The sequence below is a fragment of the Petaurus breviceps genome, unplaced genomic scaffold (assembly GCF_028583685.1).
Source record: "Petaurus breviceps papuanus isolate PSGF00001 unplaced genomic scaffold, PetGlider_PUasm1.0 216, whole genome shotgun sequence".
Classification (NCBI taxonomy): domain Eukaryota; kingdom Metazoa; phylum Chordata; class Mammalia; order Diprotodontia; family Petauridae; genus Petaurus; species Petaurus breviceps.
This window is the reverse complement of record NW_027185867.1, coordinates 2,059,312-2,081,801: the sequence shown is the minus strand read 5'-3', so window position 1 is coordinate 2,081,801 and position 22,490 is coordinate 2,059,312. Positions and strand designations below refer to the sequence as shown.

The 22,490-nt window shown below is 36.6% G+C and overlaps 2 protein-coding genes across 5 annotated transcripts in view; one reads left to right on the top strand and one right to left on the bottom strand.

The window, feature by feature from the left end:
• SCAF11 (SR-related CTD associated factor 11) overlaps nt 1-11,733 on the top strand; it is a 91,665-nt gene extending 79,932 nt beyond the window's left edge. For 3 of the 4 annotated variants that reach the window (XM_069094249.1, XM_069094246.1, XM_069094250.1), the window contains exons 10-15: nt 1,479-1,585; nt 2,452-5,151; nt 6,235-6,581; nt 7,715-7,933; nt 8,237-8,356; nt 8,643-11,733. In XM_069094249.1, the coding sequence (XP_068950350.1) occupies nt 1,479-1,585; nt 2,452-5,151; nt 6,235-6,581; nt 7,715-7,933; nt 8,237-8,356; nt 8,643-8,789 (3,640 nt within the window). In that variant the 3' untranslated portion in view covers nt 8,790-11,733. The remainder of the gene's footprint in view (nt 1-1,478; nt 1,586-2,451; nt 5,152-6,234; nt 6,582-7,714; nt 7,934-8,236; nt 8,357-8,642) is intronic. The other variant, XM_069094247.1, reaches the window with a different exon arrangement.
• LOC138165872 (small ribosomal subunit protein uS14-like) lies at nt 870-1,197 on the bottom strand. Its single transcript, XM_069094251.1, has one exon. It carries the CDS (start codon nt 1,195-1,197, stop codon nt 1,027-1,029), a length of 171 nt encoding a protein of 56 aa, XP_068950352.1. The 3' UTR covers nt 870-1,026.
• Nucleotides 11,734-22,490: the final 10,757 nt, after the last annotated feature.

Here is a 22,490-nt window from a genome sequence, read left to right as displayed (position 1 = left end):
TCCAGTAACTTTAAAAGTCATTGAAGTGTGCTCCTTAAGAATGACCACCTTAGGGGCGGCCAGGTAGCACAGCGAGTAAGAGCACCAGCCCCAGAGTTGGGATGACCTGGGATTGAACCTGGGCTCAGACACTTAGCACCCACCTAGAAACACCTAGCCATGTAACCTTGAGCAAGTTACTTAATCCCAGTTGCTTAGGGGTGGCCAGGTGTTGCAGTGAGTAAGAGCACCGGCCCCAGTGTCGGGATGACCTGGGATCGAATCCGGGCTCAGATACTTAGCACCACACCCAGAAATAACTGGCCATGTAACCTTGAGCAAGTTACTTAACCCCAATTGCTTTTTAAAAAAAAAAAAATGACCACCTTATTTGTTGATGTTCTTCAAGACCAAAGAAAACACAGCAAGAGATCAATGAAACATGTTTGCATGGCATTAAATCCAGTCTCATTTGGATGTGAGGAAACCAATTTGATCTAGTTTCATGCAGTCAAACATTCTTTTTAAGTTCAGTATCAATAGAAGCACACATGGTTGGCCATTGCTGTCACAGAAAGAAGCCATATTGGATTTATTGCTGAGTACCAAGTAATTTGTACATAGGAAATATTTACAGATGATGATAGCTTAAATGTTTTTAAAAACAAAAACTGATGGGGCGGCTAGGTGGCGCAGTGAATAGAGCACCAGCCCTGTACTCAAGAGGACCTGAATTAAAATCCGACCTCTGACACTTGACGTTTACTAGCCGTGTGACCGTGGGCAAGTCACTTAACCCCAATTGCCCTGCCCTTCCCCCTCCAAAACGCGAAAAACAAACAAACAAAAAAACCCAAAGAAACAAAAACTGCTATAACTATTTTTTTTTAATAACTGAGGATGACCTTTTTAAATTATATTTGCAAATTAACATAGCATGTACAACAGAATCGGATCTTGGGTAGATCAAATAGTTGTCCAGAATCCAGTTAAATGGTAGTCACTGATGGTCAGTGTAATCACTGAAGCAAGATCCATAAATATAATTTAGACCAACTTGATGAAGCCGATGTCTTTTGCATACTGCCAGAAGCACTGGCGGCGCATGCTCAGGCCGTACTTGCGTATCAGGCCATGCCGGTTCGAACAGACGTGGCAAGACCAAGACCTCTGGCCAAATTTGCGAGGGTGGCTCCAGTAGAGCTGTTGGTGACCCATGGCATCACGTGCAAAGTCCAGAGACAAAAGCTGCTATAACTACTAATTACTATTAATCTCTCTTTGATATACTGAGGACAAAAAAAAAAAGGCTTGATAGTTCATTTATTTGTGACCTTTTGACAACTTTAAGAATCTGAAGATCTTATTGGTCACTTGTCATTTGGCATATATTTTCATTTTAACCTCTTATTTTAATAATTATATATGTCATTTTGATTTGAATACATTTTAATATATTTCTTTAATGTTAATGTCAATTTGTATTTCAATTTTTTCAGAATTGGTTTCATTCCCTGGATGACTGGAGTTGAAATCCTTCCTCTTGTTTCTTCTATGTTGCCAGGAACAATTTTTCCAATGAATACTATTTCTTTGGAAGATTTTGGTAAAGTGTTAAAATAATTTTTATTTTAAAAAAAGCTTTTCCTTTTCAATTTCATGGAAAAATAGATAAATTATGAAAAAACAGCTAGGTGTGGTGACTGAAGCTGATGGATCTCTTGAGCTTGGTAAAATTTGAGTTGCAGTAGGGATAAAAACAATCAGGTGTCTGCACTGAGTCCAGCACCAAAATGGTGAGCCCCTAGAAGTGGGGACCCACCAGGCTGCCTAAGGAGAAGCAAATGAACCCAGGTTGGAAAAGATCAAAGCTTCTGTGCTGATCAGTAGTGGGATCTGGCCTGTGAGTTGGCATTGTATTTTCAGTCTGGGCAAGATAGGGAGACACAGTGTTTATAGAGTAGGAACTGTGGTAGCTTCCATAATTAATTTCTTTTAATAACTTTTGAGTAAATTACTTAGAACTTTTTTAGTGTGTTCATTGTCTCTTCATAACTCATAAAACCAGTGATCCATACTAAACATTTGTTTTCCCATATATAGCTGTGCACTTGGACTAAAATATTGATGCCTAATGAATTTATAATGATTTAAATACTGTTGCTAAATAGGTTGAAGAATACATCTTTAAACTTTAATTTGGATTATTAGTGAGATATTTTACTTTAAAAAAAACTATTGCTTTGTAATATTTATGTAACTATTGTGTAAATTATCGTAGGTATATTTATTACAGGTATATGTTATTCGATAAATACTGAATTTATGTATTATATATAATTAAATTAATAATTAAAATTAATAAAAATGAATTTAAAATAATATATAACTTAATTTAGAATTAATTAATAAAAATAAATTTAAAATAATAAAGTTATATGGGCGCATAATTTTTAAAAATTTTGTTACTAGGCTCATCTTGTGAGCAGTATGTGCTAGCACATACACAAGGGGGAGAGGAGAAGAAGCAAACTTCTGGCACATCAAATAGTAGAGGAACAAGAAGAAAACCAACAGAAACAACTCCTAGGAGAAGATCTACACGTAATATGAAAACTGAAACTGTCAGTCAGCCCCAGAATTCACCGATTTCAAATACCTCTGAGTGTGATGCCCCAGGTAGCAATAATTCATCTATAAATGTTTCCACTTCAGCAGATTCAAAGAAGCAGATTAGACCAGCCCCAAAACGAAAGCCTAAGAGAAGAACTAGAAAGGCACCTATAGTTAAAAAGAAGCTTCGAAGTTCATCATCTCTCCCTGAAAAGTCATCTTCTAGTGATTCAGCAGATGAAGAAGTTGTAGAGTCTGACACACTCCCTATGTTGGATAAAGAATCTGTCTCAAATGCAGAAAGTTGCAACCCATGTGTTATTATGCAAACAGACAGAGAACAAGAATCTGCTAACGGTTTGGGAAGCTGCACTGAACATGCAAACAGTGAGAAAATGGAAGAAAACTGTGGAAGAGAACTGGATACCACAGAGAAGTCATGCTCAGATTCCAGGAACCAAGAAGCTTCTGTGCCAAGTGAAGAAGAAGAAATTAAGGAAACTGAGAGCAAGGGCGCTGAGGCTGACGTTTTGTATTTAGAAAATGAGCTTTCTAAGGATGTTACTGAGAAAATAGATGAGCCGGTAGAAACTCCAGTTACAACACCTGAGCATTTAGAATTTGAGTTAAAGGCAGGTGCACCCATAGAAGAACCTCAAAATGAATTGTTCACAAATTTAAAATCTGAGAGGGATGTATCCCAGGTCAGTGCTAGTCTCAGAGATGAGTTATTTGAGAGTACAGAATCAAAGGCAAATGAAGAACAATATAGAGAGAGTCTGAAAGTGAATGCTTTTGGCCATATTGATTCTGAGATAAAAATACTATGTACAGGGAGTTCTGAGACTGAGTCCCCCAAGTGTGAAGAAGCCTTGCCAGAAGAAGTTCATACCCCCGAGAGGCCAGAGGTTGAATTGCTTGATCGTATAGATTCTGTTGAACTGGATTGCTCTGGAAATGAAGAAAGTACAACAATTTGTTCAAATAACGAAAATTTTAAAAGTATTCAAGATAGTAAAAGGGAAAACCTTCCATTAGACAGCGATAAGTTAGACAAGTCTTTAGAAGAAAAGTCTGAATTTCTTACTGAAGAGAACAGAAACACAGATTTGTCTAACTTAGATACCAAACAGTTCCCCAAACATTTTAATGAAGACAATAATGAAACAATACCTATGGAATGTGATTCATTTTGCAGTGACCAAAATGAATCTGAAGGTGAACTGACTGTCAGTGTTGAAACCAAACTGGAGGAAAATTCTCAAAATAAAATACAAGATTCTGATCTTGTAAGTGAAAAGAGTGCAAAGCTTACTCATGAGACTGAAAATTCAGCATTTTTGGCAGATAAGGTTAAAAAACCTCGAACTAGAAGGTCTAGATTTCATTCTCCATCTACAACATGGTCTCCAAGCAAAGACATTGTACGAGAAAGGAAACGATCCCAGTCTCGGTCTCCTAAAAAAGACATTGGAAAAGAAAGCAGAAAATCTCATTCACAATCTCCCAAAATGGAAATTACCAGAGGTCGGAGGCGATCTCGGTCTCAGTCTCGGTCTCCAAAGAGGGATGTTGCAAGAGAGAGGAAACGATCTCAGTCTTGGTCTCCAAAAAGAGAGGAAGGCAGGAAGTCTCAGTCCCTCTCCCCTAGGAGAGAGATTTCAAGAGAAAGCAGACGATCTCAGTCAAGAACAAAAGACTCCCCGCCAAGAGAGAAATCTAGGTCACGAAGCAGAGAAAGAGAAAATGATAGAGATGGGCAAAGGAGAGATCGTCTTAGGGAAAGGAGGGCCAGAAGGTGGTCTAGGTCCAGATCTCGTTCTAGATCATGTTCAAGATCTAGAACAAAAAGTAATAAGCCCTCCTTCAGTAGAAATGACAGAGACAGTTACTCTCCTCGATGGAAGGAAAGATGGACAAATGATAACTGGAGATTTCCTAGGGGAAATGATAGGTATAGAAAAAATGAACAAGACAAACAGAATGAAAATTTGAAAAAAGAAAAAAATGAGGTTAATCCAGATATTGATGAACAAAGTTCTGCTGACAAGCATAGAAATGATTGTCCAGATTGGATAATGGAAAGAATAAATTCAGGTCCTGACCCAAGGACTAGGAATAAAGAGAAATTTAAAGAGTCTCATTGGGAAGAAAATAGACATGATAATGCAGGAAAATCTTGGAATAAAAACTTTGGTTCCACTTGGATGTCCAACCGGGGCAGAGGCAGCCGGGGCAGAGGTACCTTCAGAGTCAGTTTTGGACATGTTGAACAGAATGAAAATAGGTGGCAAAACAGAAAACCCCTCTCAGGGAATTCAAATAGTTCAGGGAATGAGTCATCAAAGTTTGTTGAACAGCAACCTTATAGGCGTAAAAGTGAGCAAGAATTTTCATTTGATACACCTGCTGATAGATCAGGGTGGACTTCAGCATCTAGTTGGGCTGTAAGAAAGACTTTGCCTGCTGATGTACAGAATTACTATTCAAGAAGAGGGAGGAATTCTTCAGGCCCACAGTCTGGATGGATGAGGCAAGAAGAGGAAACACCTGAACAAGGTAGTTTATTTTAATTTATTTTGTTCACTAATAATTTGTTAGTGTTTAAAAGAAGGTGATAATTAAAAATTTTATTTACCATCATTCCTCTTACCCCTACTTATTTATTTATGAGAGTGAACTAAAGTGGAGCATCATTTATAGTTTAGGAAACACTTAAATTGTAATATAAAGGTTGAATTCCACTTTTTAAAATTTCCGATTAACAAAATATTTTCCAGGTTTTCTCAAAACCCTACTTAATTCAAGCAATATTCGGTACAACAAAACATGATACCAAATTCTGTTCCTTATAAAATTTGTCATTTAAAGCAACAGGAATTTGAGCAGTTGTGGAATTCATTAAACAGTATTTAACCTACATGTTATTCAGATGGGTGTAATAAAAATATTTCTGATTATAACTTATATTCAAACTGACATTTGCTAAAAGTATTTTCTCTGTTTTGAAATCATTTAATTAATAAGCATTTATTGAATGCCAGGCAAATGTGAAATCATTTCTACCCTTAAGTCTATGGTAAACATTCGTTTTTATATTTTGTGTGAGAAATACAATGAGAAAAACACAGCTAAGATCAGAATTGGCCATTTTGAAATCTAACCTAAAACCTAATAAAATCATGTATTTCCATTGACTAATAAATAAATTTTTTTGATTCTTATCCAACACTTATGGGTCACTACCACATGAACCATTTTCTTCATATATATTTTTTTTGTTTGTTGTTGGTAAGTGGAATCAGAAAATGATCCTGTACCAGAAATAACAAATGTTAGTAGGATTTTTATTAGTAGTGGCCATTGTTCTGACTGAACTTTAGATTTCTTTAACAACTTTAATAGATTCCTGATTAATTTTTTTTAATAAAATTTGAATGTAGTATTTAGTGGTTTACTCTCTAAAGGAAGTTGTATTTTGAATTTTATCAGTTGCAGATAATCTTTCGGGAGCCTTTATTATGACTTTATTTCAGGGAGTGTACTTGGTGAAGGTGGGGGGAACTATATGTGTGTTGGGGTACATCTGTGGAGCAAAATGTATCTATGACATTTTTTAAAGGGAATTTTTTCTTTTGATAGATCAAAACCTCAAAGACCAAACCAACCAACAAGGTGATAATACTCAGCTTCCTATAACTATGATGACGCAACAAATGAATGTAATGCAGCAACAAATGAATGCACAGCACCAAACTATGAATATCTTCCCATATCCAGTGGGTGTTCATGCCCCCTTGATGAACATCCAACGTAATCCATTTAACATTCATCCTCAGCTACCCATGCATCTCCATACAGGAGTGCCTCTCATGCAGGTAGCTGCTCCTACCAATGTGTCTCAGGGATTACCACCACCACCACCCCCTCCCCCGCCATCCCAACAAGTCAACTACATTGCTTCACAGACAGATGGAAAGCAATCACAGGTATGTTTTTTTTAGCAACTGAGATTTAATCCGCATAGTTACTTTGAAACAAAATTTAGTTAATGGTGTCAGATGTCAAAGAAAAAAGCTTTTTGACGTACAAAATATTGTTTTGACTAATCCCAACAATCCTCTCTCCCCCAATATTTGATATAAAAATGAATTGACGAACTCCAAAATTCAAATCTATTCACACAGATTTCTGATAATCACATTTTAAAGTAACAATTATTTTGATTAAAAATTGCAACCAAGTTGAAGGCTAAATTCTTATACCTTATTCTAATGTCTCCACATTATGGGGAAATACTTGGTGATGAAATAATGTGATGAAGCTTGTGTTGTCTTGTTCGGACAAACTCTAGAAAAATACGTTCATTATCCATTAATGTCTGTCCTGCATGTTCACATGAAAACAAGGGGGAAGGTGGAAAGAAATGTACAGTTAGTGTCCTGTGTAAAGGTTGACATGAATAGTAATAAGTACTCTTGTTATTTTCATGCAGCCGTTTCTGCAGAAGTCTACTATTTTAGTTCATACTATGTTATAATGTAAAAATTCAATGTTATGTCTGCATTCTAGAAAATTTAGAAATCTGACAATAATAATTCAGCACAGTTTAATGGAAAGAAGAGGACTTGGTGTTTCAGAGTGTATTGGATGTTTTTTTTATCTTCATGACTGCTGAATTCATTTGACTTTAATGCCTCATTTCCTCTTCATCATTGAAAAAAAAAAGAGGGCATTTTCACTCATAGATGTGATGAGTTAATTTTCTTAAAAGATCTTAACATAAAAGGTACTGTTCTCTAAACTTACTGAGTTGTTTTAGTGTTGTTATAATATGACAATGCAGATACATCTTTAAAATAATTTTGAATATTTTAAATGTAAAACCTTGCTGTGAGCTAATTTTAGAAGGTTACTCATTTGTCTTCAGGAAGTCTTACATACAGGTAATAAATAAAATGTCCTCAAACACGTATTTTCTAAGTTCTATGAGATTCTAAAATTAAATATATATTACATAGTAATTATTATATTAAGTTATATATTTGTTTAACTTAAGAAGTTTTAAAATGTCAGATATATGAAAAATAATTCATTAACTGCTGTTAACTCTTTAAAACAGGGTATTCCTAGTGCTTCTCATGTAGGTAATAACACGAGTACACCAGGTTTGCCTACTCCAGCAGCAACCCCTGGAAATATTGGACCATTTCAGGGACCAAGTTCTGGTAATGCTTCATCATCAAGTCACAGCAAAGCTCCTAATGCTGCTGTAAAATTGGCAGAAAGCAAAGTAAGTGTTACGGTGGAAGCCAGCGCAGATAGCTCGAAGACAGACAAGGCAAGTTCAAAGTTGAGAGCAACACATATTTAATTCTGTGATGCTAAAAATGTAAAGGTTAAACTATGTCAACTTACTGTCCTTGAACTTTCAAAGTTATTTTGTACATAATAGTTATTTTAATGCTTAATAAGAATGAGCAAATATTAATGTTTTATTAGAACCTTTAGAAACATTGTTTTTGTTAAAACTAATTTTTGAAGAGAACTTTAAATATTGTAAGTTTGCAGTGTTTTGAGATATATTTTTTAAAATGTGATTTTGGAAACATAATTGAACTGGTTATTTTTTTTCTTTTATTAGAAATTACAAATTCAAGAAAAAGCAGCACAGGAGGTAAAATTGGCCATTAAACCATTTTACCAAAATAAAGATATTACCAAGGAAGAATATAAAGAAATTGTGCGGAAGGCAGTAGATAAAGTAAGTTTACCCTTTTTGAAGTTCTGTGTGATACAAGATGAGTTATCTGCAGCTTAACATATTTAAATAAGTATTAAAATCTGCTAGATCTTTTTGTAGCTCATTAAGATAAATATGGGGCATTATAGTTAAATTATAAAGTGTAATACTTGGAAGTCATTTTGTTTTCATTAAACCTTCCGTTTTTCATTCAGTAAGCTTGGTTGGCTCTAGGTGTTCAGGTCAAAGGTTAGTGTTACTGCCTTTTACAAATAAAAATCTTTTCCTCCCCTCACTCCTGCTGTAGGTTTGTCATAGTAAGAGTGGAGAAGTGAATTCTGCTAAAGTGGCAAATCTGGTTAAAGCCTATGTAGACAAATACAAACATTCACGGAAGGGGAGCCAAAAGAAAAACCCGGAAGAACCTGCTTCGACTGAGAAAAAAATAGGGTGAAATAGGAAATGCTAAGAACACTATCAAGACTATCTGCAAAGTGCAATTTCAACATGTACCATTCACTGAGAATTATACACAACTGTGATTGAAATTTGGTTTGATATAAAAAAAATTTTTTCAATGTAGGATATAATGGTTTGTTCTAAATGAATAGAGTTCTGCACTGCAACTTCTTTATCTCTTTTTTCAAAAACAAATGAAAGGAAAGCAAAAGGTTTGAAGGAGAGTGCCTATAATTAGGCGCGATAGTGCGGATACTGGCAGATGTGCAGCATCTTGACTTGAACGGTGCATACATTAGTTAACAAGTGCATTGATTTTGGAAGAGGTATGTACATGTAGGCTATGAGCCTAAATATATTAAGGTAGGATAGTCTTCCTTATGTCTACCCCACCTTCAATTGTGGTAAAAATTAAAATAATGTGTTGCCATGGATACTATTTCTAATATTGACTACACCAAGGCTGGGGAATCTGCGGCCTCCAGGCTTCATGTGTCCTTCTAAGTCCTCAGGGTGTAGCCTTTTGACTGAGTCCAAGTTTTATAGAACAAATCTTTTTTTAAAGTATTTGTTCTGTGAAGTTCGGATTCAGTATCAAAGGGCTGTGCTTGAGGTCGTAGAGGGCCACATGTGGCCTTGAGACCACAGGTCTCCCACCCCTGAACTAGACAGACTGGTTGCTGGATTCATATGTTTGTTTATGTGTGTGTGTGTGTATACATACACATATACATATATTTTTTTGAAAAGCACATGACTCTCAAAATGTTTAGATAGAAAAATCATAGACAACAGTACCACTTTTCAACTCCACAAATTTTGGGATACTGTTCAACACCAAATAAAGATTTTGCTGCTTGTTTTATTTTGTGCTCTCCCCCACCCCCGTTGCTTTCGGGTTATTAGTATGAAATATCATAACGATTTTATGATTGCTAGAATTTTAGCGGCCATAGTCTCTGACTGCACTTGTTGGAAGGACAATCCAGAGAACGCTTCAGAAATAGTGCACTCTTTATTCACATCCTCTGTTGGCCAGAGGCAGCAAATTGTGCCACCTGAGGTCATACTTATGTGTAGGACGTTTGTGTTGACTTTTTACTTGGAAATAGGGTATAATATAAATTTAATTTTGTAACTTGGTAACTTGGCTTACATAGGTCAAGAAATGGTATTATTGTCATTCTTGTGGAATTTTAAAGTATTTCACAGTGAGTGAAATACTTAAGACATGTTGTAAAGTCCTAGGCATGAAACTCTGTTTTGTGGTAAGGGAAGAGAGTAGTACAGTTTTAATAATGTTTTTTGGAACTATAGACTTATTGTCTTAGAAAATGGTATAAAACCTGCTGATTTGGAAATACTGGCTTAAAGACTAGTTTTCTTTCCTTTATTTAAAGGATGATACTGGTACAGTGCAAAATTTCCCTCCACTTCCAGCCAGGAACAGCTTTGGATAGAAATCAAGCAATATAAATGGTATTTAGACAAACAGCCCTATATTCTAAGTCAAGATTGTATTTCATTGAGTCAAATTTGACCCTTTTATTTGTTAAATTCTTCAGCTTGAGCAATACTGTTTATTAATATGCTGTCTTAAGAGTAAAGGTTTTCCATTTCTTCAATTTTAGGTGTATAGTATGTGCCTGGTCCTAGCTTTGGTAGGAACAGTTATTTGAAATGTGTAGGATCTAATTAATAATGTCACCCTTGTCAGATTTCAATAAGAAAATCCTGAGACATTGAAAAAAAATTACCTTTGCATTATTTTTTAATAGCTTTATTTTATCATTCTTCTGATTTTTTGTTTGTTTGTTTAAAAGCTCATCATAAGTAAAGTAAAATAGGATGTGGAGTTTGATATTGATATTTTTTCTTCCCTAAAGCACACTCAAACCATGTCTTGAAGATTTCCACAGTGCCCTCTTTCTCCCCCATTTTGGTTTTGACCTGTGGCAGCAGTTGTGTGAACTTTCAATCTATTTTGAACTAAAACTGGTTAGCACTTTGAAGAAATTTGTAGCAAATTGCTATGCCTATGCTGATTAATCACACGCTGTGCGTATTTTCCTGCATTTTCCTTTGAGGAGTTTTTGGAGTTGTTTATATAACATTTTCCCTTTCTCTTGCTTTATATATTTGAGTCTCTTTGCCAGATGACTCTTGCAAACCTGTAAAAGGGCTTAACAGTGGGGCAAGTATGGTAAGGATATAAAATTTAGGTTTAGGGTAGAAGGGTTTTTGTTTTCTTTTGTGTTTTTGTACCCTTCTTGGTAATAAGGGTAGCTGCCATCTCTAGTTGGGGCAGTGGTTACATTGGAGCTCTGCTGTATCTGTAATTCCTAATTAAGAACGTATTATAAATTAGAAAGCGATGAGTAAAGCTTTTTCTTGTTTTCTTGGAAATATTTAAGAATTTATCAGAAAATGCATGATGTATATTTTTAACAAATCTATTGCCATATATGCCCTTTATTTTCCCAGAAATTTAAATTTACTTTGCACATATTTGATGTGCATTCTCCATCACCATTAATTCCTGATTCCTTTTGGTATTAAGACTTCATCTTTATAATTTTAGTCTAAATACAACAAAATGTAATAGTGTTTATTAGCAAGTGTTCTGGGCCAGAAAGTTCCCAAGATTTTGAAGAAAATTATTTTTAGAAACTAAAGATATATAGTGACAATTAATTTTTGGAATTATAAAGATTTTGTGTACCTTTCTGCTAATTACTGAGTTGCCCCCTTACACTCTTTGAAATGATCACTGTGCCTACTGCTTGAATGTCTTGTCAGGATCACAGTGACTGCCCCAGGGTCTGTGTTAAGTTGTTTGTAGCATATGGCTGGAGTGCTGCCTACTAAAAAACAGTACTATCTTAAACAAATTATGTAGTGTATAATATTTTCTAATAAATTCTTTTGACTAAAATAAATGCTGTCTTTAATTTTTTTTGTCTCAGTTTAGTAAACCTTACCTTTTTCTACCTGGGATAATGTATTTAATGCATTGGTACTCTAGTTAAGGTCAAGTTTACATGTAACACGCAGGGTAAACAAGATTGTCATTCTAAATACATGTGTTTTATAGATCAGATTTTCCCAAACTCTGACTTTAATTCTTACTCCTTTAGTACTTGGTATAATATACTGGATACTTAATTTACAATTATTTAAAATAATGGGTTGTAGTTTATGGTAATAGACTTTGGTATATACTCCAGTACGTGTCTTTCTAAACTGTTGCACTCAGAACTGATAACAGTATTGCCAGTGTGTCCTGAGAGAGACTTCATTAGAAATACTTCTGATAGAAGCATATTAGTGCTTTAGTGGAGAACGTCAGCTTTTTGGGTTGCAATTCATGTCACACACTTGGCTCACTGAGCTTTCAGTCCACAAAAATCTCCAGATTTTGTTAACCATTATTTAGCTTTACCCTTTTCATCCTAGATTTTCAAAGTTGATTTTTGTGAACATAAGATTACAACTTCATATTTATTCCTATTAAATGTAGTCAATTATTGTGACTTGTCAAGATATTTTTTATATCTATCCATTATTCAGTGTATTAGCAGTCCCTCTCAGCACATTTGACACGTGTACCTTCAACCAGTTCATTGTGTAAAATGTTGAGCTGCATAGAACCATGGACAGGATCTTGGGACAATCCATTAGTGACATTCAAGCTGACATCAGCTGATTAGTTGAGGTTGGTTTTACTTTGGGACCATTCCTTTAGCGGGTTCTGTATCTGCATAATTCACATCTTTATCAGGCAATCAAGAAGTATTTGTTATGTATCAGGCAGCATATAATAAATGCTAAAAAATCGAGATAGAAAAGAGTTCCTAAAAAAACTTATACTCTATTGGGGGAGGATACAATGTATTAACAAAATGAATAAAAAGTAATTTTGGGGGGTAGGGGAACTAACAACTCTGGTATTGTTAGAACTAAGTATGCTTTGAAGGGAGCTCAGAGTTCTCAGAGGCAGAAGTGAGAAAAAGGACATCTTAATTCCATGTATGAGGGACTGCCATGCAAAGGTGTGGAAACAGGAGATAGCATGCTGTATATGGAGAACAAAAAGGCCAGTTCGGCTTGAGTATGGAGTGTGTAAGCGGAAGTGATGTACATAGCAGATGCTGAACTTTTTAGAATTCCTAATCCAAACATCCCACAGGGGGTAGGCATTTCACACACTTGTTTATTTCACTTGGTGACAGCTCATAGTTGAGGCTTAGATTCAAACTTCAGTGATACCTAGAATTTTTCTCATCTAATTACTTGCCTAAATAACTCCACATAACTGCTTCTGTCCATTCCCATGTGATTACTGCTATCTGCTGAAATTGCTTCTTTGTCCCCTTTATTGAATGTTTTCATCCATATCATGGCTCCTCATCATGATTATCCGTGGGTTCTGTCCGATATTCTCTTTTCTTTCTATACTATTTCACTTGGAGAACTCCTTAGCTCCCATGGATTCAACAGTCATCTATGCAGGTGGTTCTCAGGTCTATTTATCTAGTTCTATTTGGAATGGATATCCCATAAGACATTTTAAATGTCTGAAACTACACATCTTTCTCCCTAAACTCTTCTTACTTCCCTACTTTCCCAGTTACTGTTTAGGGCATCACCATTCTCTCACTCATCCATGCTCATAACCTCTCTTTTACCCCTATATCCAAAAAAGTTGATAAGTCCTGTCAATTCTACCTTCACAACATGCCCATTCTGACACTGCCACCACCTTGGTTTAGGTCTTCATTACCTTAAACCTGGACAATTGAAATAGTCTTTTGGTTGATCTCCCTGCCTCAGGTCTCTTTCCCTTCAGTCCATCCTCCCCTCAGCTGCCAAGTTGTTCTTCCTAACCTGACCACGTCCCTCCTCATATTCAGTCAACTCCAGCAATTCACTACCTTAAGGATCAAATATAAAATCCTATATTGAACTTTTAAAGACCCTGATAGCCTGGCCTTTTTCTACATCCCCCAGTCTTCTTATACCTTACTCTCCTCTGTGTACTTAAGATCGAGTGATGCTAGTCTCCTTGCTGTTCTTTACATATGATCCTCCCATCTTCCAATTCCTTGTTCTCTGACCTCCCATGCCAGGAATTCTCTCCCTCACCTGTATCTGCTGGCTTTCTTCCAAGAAGCCTTTCCCAGTTCTTTTCATTCTAGTGCCTTCTTACTGTGTTCATCATTTATCCTGTATATTATCTTATAACATAGTTGCTATAAAAACATAGTTTTCATCCTTTCTCCACATTAGACTGATAGACTTCTTGAAAGAAGGGGCTGCCTTCTGCCTTTTGCCTTTCTTTAGCTTGCCTTTCCTGGCACATAGTAGCTGTTTAATGTTTCTTGATTTGTGTTAGGGTGGAGAGAAGTTTATAGTGAAGATACAAAGGGAAAAGCTTAGTAACTGATTTTATGTAAGGGAGGTTTGAGAAAGGAGGCATTGATGCTATATGACTAGAAGAATGGTGTTAGTCTTAATAGAAAGAGAAGAGTTTGGAGGAGTAGGTTTATGGAACAGGAGAAATTTGAGTTCCGTTCTGGACCTTTTGGGTTTATGTCACTCCGCCGATGTCCCTACTGCTATTAGCTACTAACTTCTAGGTTACTCCCTCTTTAATGTGTTTAGTACCAGCCTCAGCATCTGTCCTGTCCCCCTTCACTCCCTCTCCTCTTTTCTCAGATAAGCCCACTTCTTTTCAGATAATTGTTACCCTACATGGTGAGCTCCCTCATCTCTTCTACATATCTCAGAGACTTCTCCTCCTTTGTTCCAGTCTTTTTTTTTTTTTTAATGTTAATTCATTTTCAGTTCAGGGAACAAAACAAGCATTTCCAAAATGGTACAATAAAAAGGATGATTGAACATGAAACTGCAAATCCACCATAGACGACTTGCTATTCCCAACAAAGTTACTAGACAAATTTCTTTTTTCACTTTTTTTCTTCCCTTTCCCACTCTCCCTCACCCAAGAAATGGCTGCCATTAGACACAAATAGGTGTGTGTGTGTAAAATTATTCAAATAATACTTCTGTTGATCACTTCTTTCTCTAGAGGCAGGTAGCATCTCTCTTCATGTCAGTTATTGTTAATTTATGTATTTATAATAGTCAAAATGACTGTGTCGGAGTTGTTCTTAGAACAGTGTTGTTATTGTCCACAGAGTTCTCTTGGTTCTGCTCGCTTGCTTTTCATCGTTTCTAAGGTGTGTTTCTCACAGCACAGTAGTGCCACATCACAACCGTACCAGAACTTGTTCAGCCATCCCACAATTGATGGGGATCCCAGAAATTTGTTCTTTGCTAAGCTCTTGCTAAAAGGGCTGCTATAAACATCTCATTCACATTCAAAGTCATAATTGCTATTTGTGAGTTTCTTGCTCCAGTCTTTAAGAAAAAGGTGAGCTCTCTCCTCTGGAGCTCAGTAATTTGCCCCATTGTCTTCCTTTCCCTTTCACTGTGTATAAAGCCTCATTCTCTGCTATCTATGCACATGCTCTAAACTGTATCTTTTTAAAATTAATAGAACAAAAATTGACCCTATACATTGTCCCAATCCTTTCCCTTTTATATCCAGAAAAATTAACTATGCCTGTTGGCTCCACTTAACTCATATAGTCTGGCTTCCATTCTTAACAATTTGACTTCTCCAAACTATCAACTGTTACTTCTCCAAAGAGGGGAAAATGCTATTTCTCAGTGCTCAGTAATTTTTGATTTTTTTTTTTGCTTCTCCTTTGGGTTTTGTAAAACTGCTCTCCCGTTGTTCTCTTCCTAACCATTACTTACTTCAGTTGCCTTTGTTGTATCATTCATTTTATATTCCCAAAGTTCTTGGGCCTTTGTGATCTTATTCTTTTGTATCAACACAACTCCCTCATCTTCCCTAAAAGACAGAGAAGAGTTTGGAGAAGGGGTGGGTTTATGGAACATAAGTTCCCTAAGTTCTAGCCCCATATTTCCAGATAGTTTCTGGATGCTCACCTGACTTAATCTTTACCCACCTCAACTTGTACTTTTTATAAACTTCTTTATTTTGATTGGTGACAAGTTAACTTGTAGTTGAGTCTCTTTAGACTAAAACTTCAGTGATAGCTAAACTTTTTCTCATCTAATTACTTGCCTGATTAACTCCATATATTGTCCCTTCTGTCCATTCCCATGGCCATCACCTTAGTTTAGGCCCTCAACATTTCTTACCTGGATTATTATAATCACATAACTGGTTTCCTTGTTGTCAGTCATTTTCTTCTCCAGTCCATCTTTCACATATCTTCGTAAGTCTCAGAAAACTTCAGTAAAATTTGACGTGGGCAGGGAATATGTTATAAATTGTCTTTGCATTCCCAGCATGTTGCTCACTTACTTGCATGTGCATAATACTTATTATTTGTTAAATGTTGAATTATTTTCCCTCCACATATTCAGTATTCCAGGTAGACTGTACAACTTTTGTCTCCTGAACATGCCATGGATTACAAGAAAATACGTTTAAAGCTGGGAGAGCTCTTAGAAGACATGTAGAGTTCAGTTTAATTTTCTCAAAAAGGAAACTGCTCACTAAGTCAAACTGGTATTGAGAATGAGGATTTAAGTCCTGATCTTATGATTTCAGATCTCTTTATAGTAATACCAGTAGGTTTTACCCTTTCATTGCCTTTTGCCAATAGCATTCTTTATGCTTAATATATCCTCCTTCAAGGCTCAAGTCAAATGCTACCCATTCATCTTTCCTCCTCTCCCCGTCTGCATTTAAAAAAAAAATTCCCTTCAGTGTGGGTGAAGTGACTTCACTTACGGGTAGGACTGGATATGGGATTCTGTGATGAGTCATTGTAAAGCGCATAGCATCTGGCACAGAGGCAACAGTGTATAAATGCTTGTTCTGACCTTTCCCCCCTCTCCTTAGGTAGACTTGGTGACCTGGCTTTAGGGAGTGTTCTTCTAAGGGGGGAAACAAAAACGACACTTGGCTGTTTGTTGGGAATAGTTTTTGTGTCAAATATTTCTGTTAAAAAAATTAATAAAGTTTTCTTGCTCTATGTTTTCTTGGATAATTTACATCATAGGTACTTTGATTATGAATAAGCAAAAACTTGACCCACTTGTTCTTTGCATTTGGTCTGAGTTTTGTTGCCTTGTTCAAACCATTCTCCCTATTCACATTAATGGCAAATGCTTTTTGTGACTCACTTTGTTGTTTCATACAAGTCATTTCATATTTCTTTGAACTCTGCACATTTGCCATAACTCACAGTGACAGCATACTTTATTCCAGTCCTTTGCCAATACACATGATGAGTGCTATGAGTGTCTTGTAGATCCTTGGTATAAATCTGGCAGAATAGAAGATGCTGAAGCAGTTGAAGTTCAGTCAAGGTGTCCCTCACAACTTCCACCCAGACCTAGAAAACACACCAGACAGAATCATGATTGCAAAAACACAAGAAAAAGGCTTTTGAGTAATTTTTCCATCCCAGGTGTGCATAGGGAGATAGAGAAGTCTGCAGACACTGGATACAGGCTTTAGTCAAAAGTTTGCTGCATGAAGACATCTAGCTCATTTAGGGCTGTACATCAGGGCAAGAGGAGATCCCAGTACAGAAGGGCCTAAACTTGGGGTTAAGTAACTTGCTCAGGTTTACACGGCCAGGTGTTTCTGGGCGGGTGCTGAGTGTCTGAGCCCGGATTCGATCCCAGGTTATCCCGACTCTGGGGCCGGTGATCTTACTCACTGTGCTACCTGGCCTCCCCAAGGGCCTAAACTTCTGAAGGCTGTAGGAACATGTACCAAATAGCAGCTCTTTTATGTTCACTGCCCAGTTGTGGGTCACAGATCTACAGCACACTGAGTAGGGGACTTGCAGCTAGGGGTGGCATTCCAGGGTGCAGAGCAGTCATGGAACTTAGCTCCTTTATAAGGATAAAGTCCAAAAGCAGGAAGCAGTGGTGGGGGTCTGACCTCAGGCACACAGGAGGAACACAGTTCCAACTTCTAGCCTGATCTAAAGTCTGTGTAGGAATAATGGTAGCAAAAATTCTAGATCAAAGAGAAGCTGAGTCCAATAGCAGTCTACTGAAACTCCAAATGGAGCAAGTCCATAGCTATGTTGTTAGACCAAAAACCAGTTCAAGAACATGTGGAACCCAGACTAGGCCATCAGAGAGCAGACTTTGCCCTGGCTCAGTCTGCTTTGGAAGTACTGAAAGCTTGCAGGTCCCTAGCCTGAGCTGTTGGCTGAAATCCTGGAATAAGACAACAAGCAATATGACCAACTCAGACATTCTGTCTAGAAATGAGTAGAACTTGATCCTGACAAGTCCAAGGTCAAAAAGTACCCTGGAAGAATGAGTAAACAACAACAAAAAATCCCATCATAAAAAGCTGTTATTGTGACCATAATATTCAAGACAAATACAGAAGAGAATGACTCCAAAATGATCTATTAGCTGATCCTCAAAGAAACATACAACTTGGGCATAAGTTCAGCTTCCTAGGAGAGATGAAGCAACAGTTAAAATAAAAATTAAATTAAAAAAAAAGTAAAAAACAAATTTTCAGCTATAAAGAAATGGAAAAAAAATTTTAAATGGATCAGCTTGTAACAACAGGTTAAAAAAAATTGAAGTAAGAGCCATAGTCAGGATCACAAACAGTTTAGGAGACAGCATTATAAAGAAGTAGAGAACTTAGAACATAATTCAAAAGGCAAGGGATGGAAACACAACCAAGAATAATTGATCCATTAAAACTGAGTATGATCCTATGTGGGGGAAATGGACCTTTAATGAGAGTTAGGTTCCAATTATTTCAAACAGTCTCCTGAAGTAGACGCACATATTATTTTAATTCACTTTGCATATATCCGTTAGGCTAGCACCAGCTGCAATATTTTATGTTTTTTAGGCAGTATAAATTCAAATACATGAGACAACTTAAGAGGCTTATTCACATTAAATGGAACCTGGTTCTAAAGAATTTCACACATTACTGATGAAAAGACCAGAGCAGTATAGGAACTTTGAAATACCAACACAGGTGTCAAGAGAGACATAAAAAGATGGTAAACATAAGGGACTAAACAAGGATAAACTGGGGAGATAATGCATGTGTTTTCTCAGCTCCCTAGAAAGGGTCACAAAGTAACTATAGTTAGGCATGTGATCTGGGAGTAGTTATGTTTTGATAATCTTAAGAATAGGGAGGGAAAGAAGGAAATGGGTGGAGTTGGTGAAGGGGTACGGGGATTATAATCAGGAATTATAATGTTAGACTTCTATACAAATAAAGATTTGGGAGGAATGGGTTGCATTTATCTGAACTGGTCAAAGGAAAGAAAAGCAGGTAATTGGGTAGGGAAATAGAAGAGGTGATAAGTAGTTCTAAGCAAAACAAACTCAGAAGAACTTAGAACAATATCTGTGGCAGTGGCAAAGAATTTGAAAATGAGTGAGTGTCCATTTGGGGAAAGGCTGACTAAAATGTCATATACAGAAAGCTTTTCCCAACCTGTCAATTCCTCTCAGCCTTCCCTCTCAACATTTTTCTTTCATGTAGCTTGTTTGTACATATTTGCTCATTGTTTCCCCCATTAGATTATGAACTCATTGAGGGCAGGAAGTGTTTTTTGCCTGTTTTTGTATTTCCAGCACTATCTAGTACATACTAGGCACTTAATAAATGTTGACTGACCATCACAATAAATGTGGTGGAATAACATTTTTTTTTTGGAGGGGGAAAGGCGAGGCAGTTGGGGTTTAAGTGACTTGCCCAAGGTCACACAGCTAGTTGTCAGTCTGAGGTCATATTTGAACTCAGGTCCTCCTGACTCCAGGGCTGGTGCTCTACTAACTGCACCACCTAGCTGCCCCAGGAATACTTTTGTTGTAAAAAAAAAAAACAAACCAGATGGTTTCAGAGAAAACTGGAAAGGCTTGTATGAACTGATGCAGAATCATGCGAGTAGGAGAATAGTTTTTACCATGTTTATACAGTGGTTTATCCAGTATCGTAAATACAACTTGGAAAGAAAAGGAATTCTGATCAGCAGAATCACTAACCGTGATTCCAGAGGAATAATGATGAAACATCTACTTAGCCTCTTGATAGTGGCCAAAGATACAGTGCAGAACGAGACTTTTTGGGGGAAATGACCAGTGTAGAGCCTATTTTGCTTGACTTTCTGTCTTCAGCAGGGATGGGAAAAAGGGATGGACAGAAGGCAGCTTTTGGCTAACTGAAAAAATATTCCTGATAGTATGAACCTACTAATTTAGCAATTTTTCTTGCATAATTGGTTAAACAGCTAAGGGCCTTACCATCTGTGAACACAGCTCTGCCAACAACTAATTTTCCCATCTCCACTAATTTCATGGGTGTGAGGTGTGGTACCTTGGAATAATTTTATTATGCATTTCTCAGATTTCTAGCGATTGTGAATAACAATAATGGCTAGTATTTGCTTATGGTGTACAAATCATGTAACATGTTGCCTCATTTGATCCTCACAACAATCCTGTGAGGTAGCTATTATTCCCATTTTACCAACAATGAAACTGAGGCTGCATGAGTTTAAGTGATTTGCCACTAAGGAAGGATTTGAACGGAGGTCTTTTTAGTTCCTAGCCCAACTCTAGATCATAGGATCCAGAGCTGTTTTATAGGTAAGATGTTGAGTAGCTTGTCCAGAGTTACACCTCACATCTAACACTACACCTCATCATAGCTGCCCCCTCTCTACCACTTGACAGTTTGCATTTCTTCCTTTGAAAGTGGTTCATGTCCTTTGTGTTGTATACCATCATTCATTAACATTCAAGATGCTGAATGTTAATGCCATCAACTTGTTCTATTATCTCTTTAAAAACCTGCCATGTTTTGCTTTAAAGAATTCCATTCCAGTCTCTTCCCACCCACACCCCTCCAGTTCCAAATTCAAATCACTTTGCAATCTGCCCTAGCTTCCTACATCTTTGTTTGAAGCAATATGATTACATCTACCCTTAGACCTCTGCCCTTTTCCTTGTCCATCCCAGCCCTGACCCCAATAAGCTGATTATCGTAATGTCTTTAGTTTTAAGAAGTAATGAGTTAATTCAACCTCATCCTGTCTCCTTTCTTTCTCTAGGATAAATCTGTTCTAGAACTTAACTCATCCCTTTTCCATCAGTACCCTATTAGAGAAGGTGGGCCTTCTTATGGCCAATATTTTCTCCATATTGCATTTTTTTTTAAGGGAGAGGAGATGTCTTTGTTTGTAAGCTTTGCATTTTAGAGAACCCCTTATATCTTTCTCAGAAGGGATAATTGGAAGTCAGATTTTAAATCCCTTGGGATCATCCATCTTTCTTCTTGGCTTTTTGATAAACATTTTTTGTTAACAAGGAATCCCTACAGTGCACATTGGCATGACTTGTTTCTCCTTTCAGGTTCTAAGACACACACCTAAAGTTCTAGTGCTTGGTCACTATATGGGGGTTCTCCAGTGCTGTCAGTGCCATTTGCTTTGGCTTTTAGAGATTTAATGTCCTGATGAATTTTAACTTTTGAGTTTTGCTTGTAATATTGTTGAATCTCTTTGTGTTTTCTGACCCTGCCATTTTCTTAATCACTATCTGTCTGCTACTTTTTTATTTGTGTTTTTCTACCTTCTCTGGAAAGAGAAGTACAGTGTTGATACTTTTTGTCTTTTCAGATTATTAGCACTTTTTACTTGGGTTCAAGATCCTGCCTCTCACTGGCAACTTCCCAGCTTTAATAATAAAAAGTAGCTTATCAGCACAATACTACTTGTTACATTGGGGATGAGAATCTATATTCAGGCTTTTTATAAATTTTTTTACTTAGCTTCCTTGAGGCTGCAGGTTCCCCATTCTTGTTACAGTTATTGGGCAGGACCCTATAGCGTTTTACATTCCATTCGTGTTACTTTTTAAAAATTCACTTGAGAATTTCTCATTCTATCTTTTAACTCATACTTACTTGGTATATTTCTTAACATTAGAACTCATGAAAACTACTAATTGGATTATGGAGATCAGGAGAATTATGATTTTGAATAATAGTTGTTGAGATTTGTTAACATCCATGTGATCAGAAGATGTAACAACTGATTTTTCGTCAGTAAGGAGTTAATTTTTTATTGGTATTAGAAAAGCCGTTTGATAGTATCATGATAGCCACTACATATCTTGATTACTTAACTGAAGATTTATTTAGCAGTAGGCCCTGATACAACACACTCTTCATTTTAATACCATTAAAGAATATTTATGTGATACTTACTTTCCTATGAGAAAGATAAATATTAGAAATCAGCAGTTTCCTCTGTAGTAAGGAGGACCTTTTCCAGAATTAAAGAATATTTTGTATGATTCTTTATATGTGCTGGAAATAGTGGACCTACAAAAGAGGCCATAAATAGGCTTCTTTAGAAACATTTGACATTTATAAATTTTCTTAGACGCAAATAAAGCAAGGAACGTACACATTTGGTGAATACAAAAATCTTTATTCAAACCTGGATTTGCTTGCTCTTTTCATCCATTTAATTGCCACTTCTGCTTCACAGTTTTATGCTAAAAATAGATTAATTTATAACAATTTGTGTGCGTGTTGGGGGGAGGTTAGGGAGAAGATCAGCTCTGTGTTTTTACTGAC

Excerpts from the sequence above, each read along its gene's own strand:
- LOC138165872 (XM_069094251.1), bottom strand. The coding sequence starts at position 1,197 with ATGGGTCACCAACAGCTCTACTGGAGCCACCCTCGCAAATTTGGCCAG.